Genomic DNA, 650 nt, shown 5'->3' on the forward strand with positions numbered 1-650 from the left:
TCAGTACTTGCTAGGAAGACCCTCGGGCCTGAAATGGTTGGGATCATTTCCGTCTCGCCCCCAACGGTTTGCCGCCTGATCAGCTTCGGAGTCCTCAGCGCCATGACCCAGTCTCTCCTGCACCCACTCTCTGGTGTTACTAAAATGGAAATAGACAGTGAATCCACCTATCTTCAGTAAGTACGTTTCAGAACAACATCAGAAACTGAAAAAATGAGAGAAGCAGAATTAGCAGCCTTAACAAATTAGTGATTAGTTAATCAAAAATACAAATTAATTTCAGTAAAAGTAGATTGTCAAACCTGATAACCTCAGCAGCCCATTTGCCTCCTGCTCCTCTCTGTGCAGCATCATAGTTTCCTCTGGCATGAAAGTATTTGTCTGAATTTTTCCAGTTGGCCTCCCTCATGTCGCGGTAGGCTTGCAACATATCACGAGCCCCTGATCAGAAGTACAGAAAGCATTACTGATAATAAATAATGACAACATTCACAATTAAAATATCAAAATCTGAGAAATATGACAGATTGTTGTTAGGTATTTAAAATGCCATATTTCTAACCTTTAGCTGCTTCAATTGGGAAATTATACCACTGGGCAGTGGTTTCCACAATTAGAATGAGAAAAATCCCAGCCACAAGCAACTTCAT

At 41.1% G+C, this 650-nt stretch overlaps 1 protein-coding gene across 2 annotated transcripts; it reads right to left on the bottom strand.

Annotated features, from left to right (window-relative positions):
• saa (serum amyloid A) lies at positions 1-650 on the bottom strand. Of its 2 annotated transcripts, none has more exons than XM_063494491.1 (3): positions 563-650; positions 303-441; positions 1-139 (listed from the first exon to the last, which is right to left on the bottom strand). In XM_063494491.1, exons 1-3 carry the CDS (start codon positions 648-650, stop codon positions 1-3), a joined length of 366 nt encoding a protein of 121 aa, XP_063350561.1. The 2 variants fall into 2 exon arrangements, with proteins under 2 accessions (XP_063350561.1, XP_063350571.1); XM_063494501.1 differs by having other exon boundaries at positions 1-45; positions 302-441.

This window comes from Pelmatolapia mariae, linkage group LG1 (assembly GCF_036321145.2).
Source record: "Pelmatolapia mariae isolate MD_Pm_ZW linkage group LG1, Pm_UMD_F_2, whole genome shotgun sequence".
Taxonomy (NCBI): domain Eukaryota; kingdom Metazoa; phylum Chordata; class Actinopteri; order Cichliformes; family Cichlidae; genus Pelmatolapia; species Pelmatolapia mariae.

Coding starts and splice junctions, on each gene's coding strand:
- saa (XM_063494491.1), bottom strand. CDS start 650: ATGAAGTTGCTTGTGGCTGGGATTTTTCTCATTCTAATTGTGGAAACC. Junction 442..562: donor CCCAATTGAAGCAGCTAAAG/GTTAGAAATATG, acceptor ACTTCTGATCAG/GGGCTCGTGATATGTTGCAA. Junction 140..302: donor TGGGCTGCTGAGGTTATCAG/GTTTGACAATCT, acceptor TTTCCATTTTAG/TAACACCAGAGAGTGGGTGC.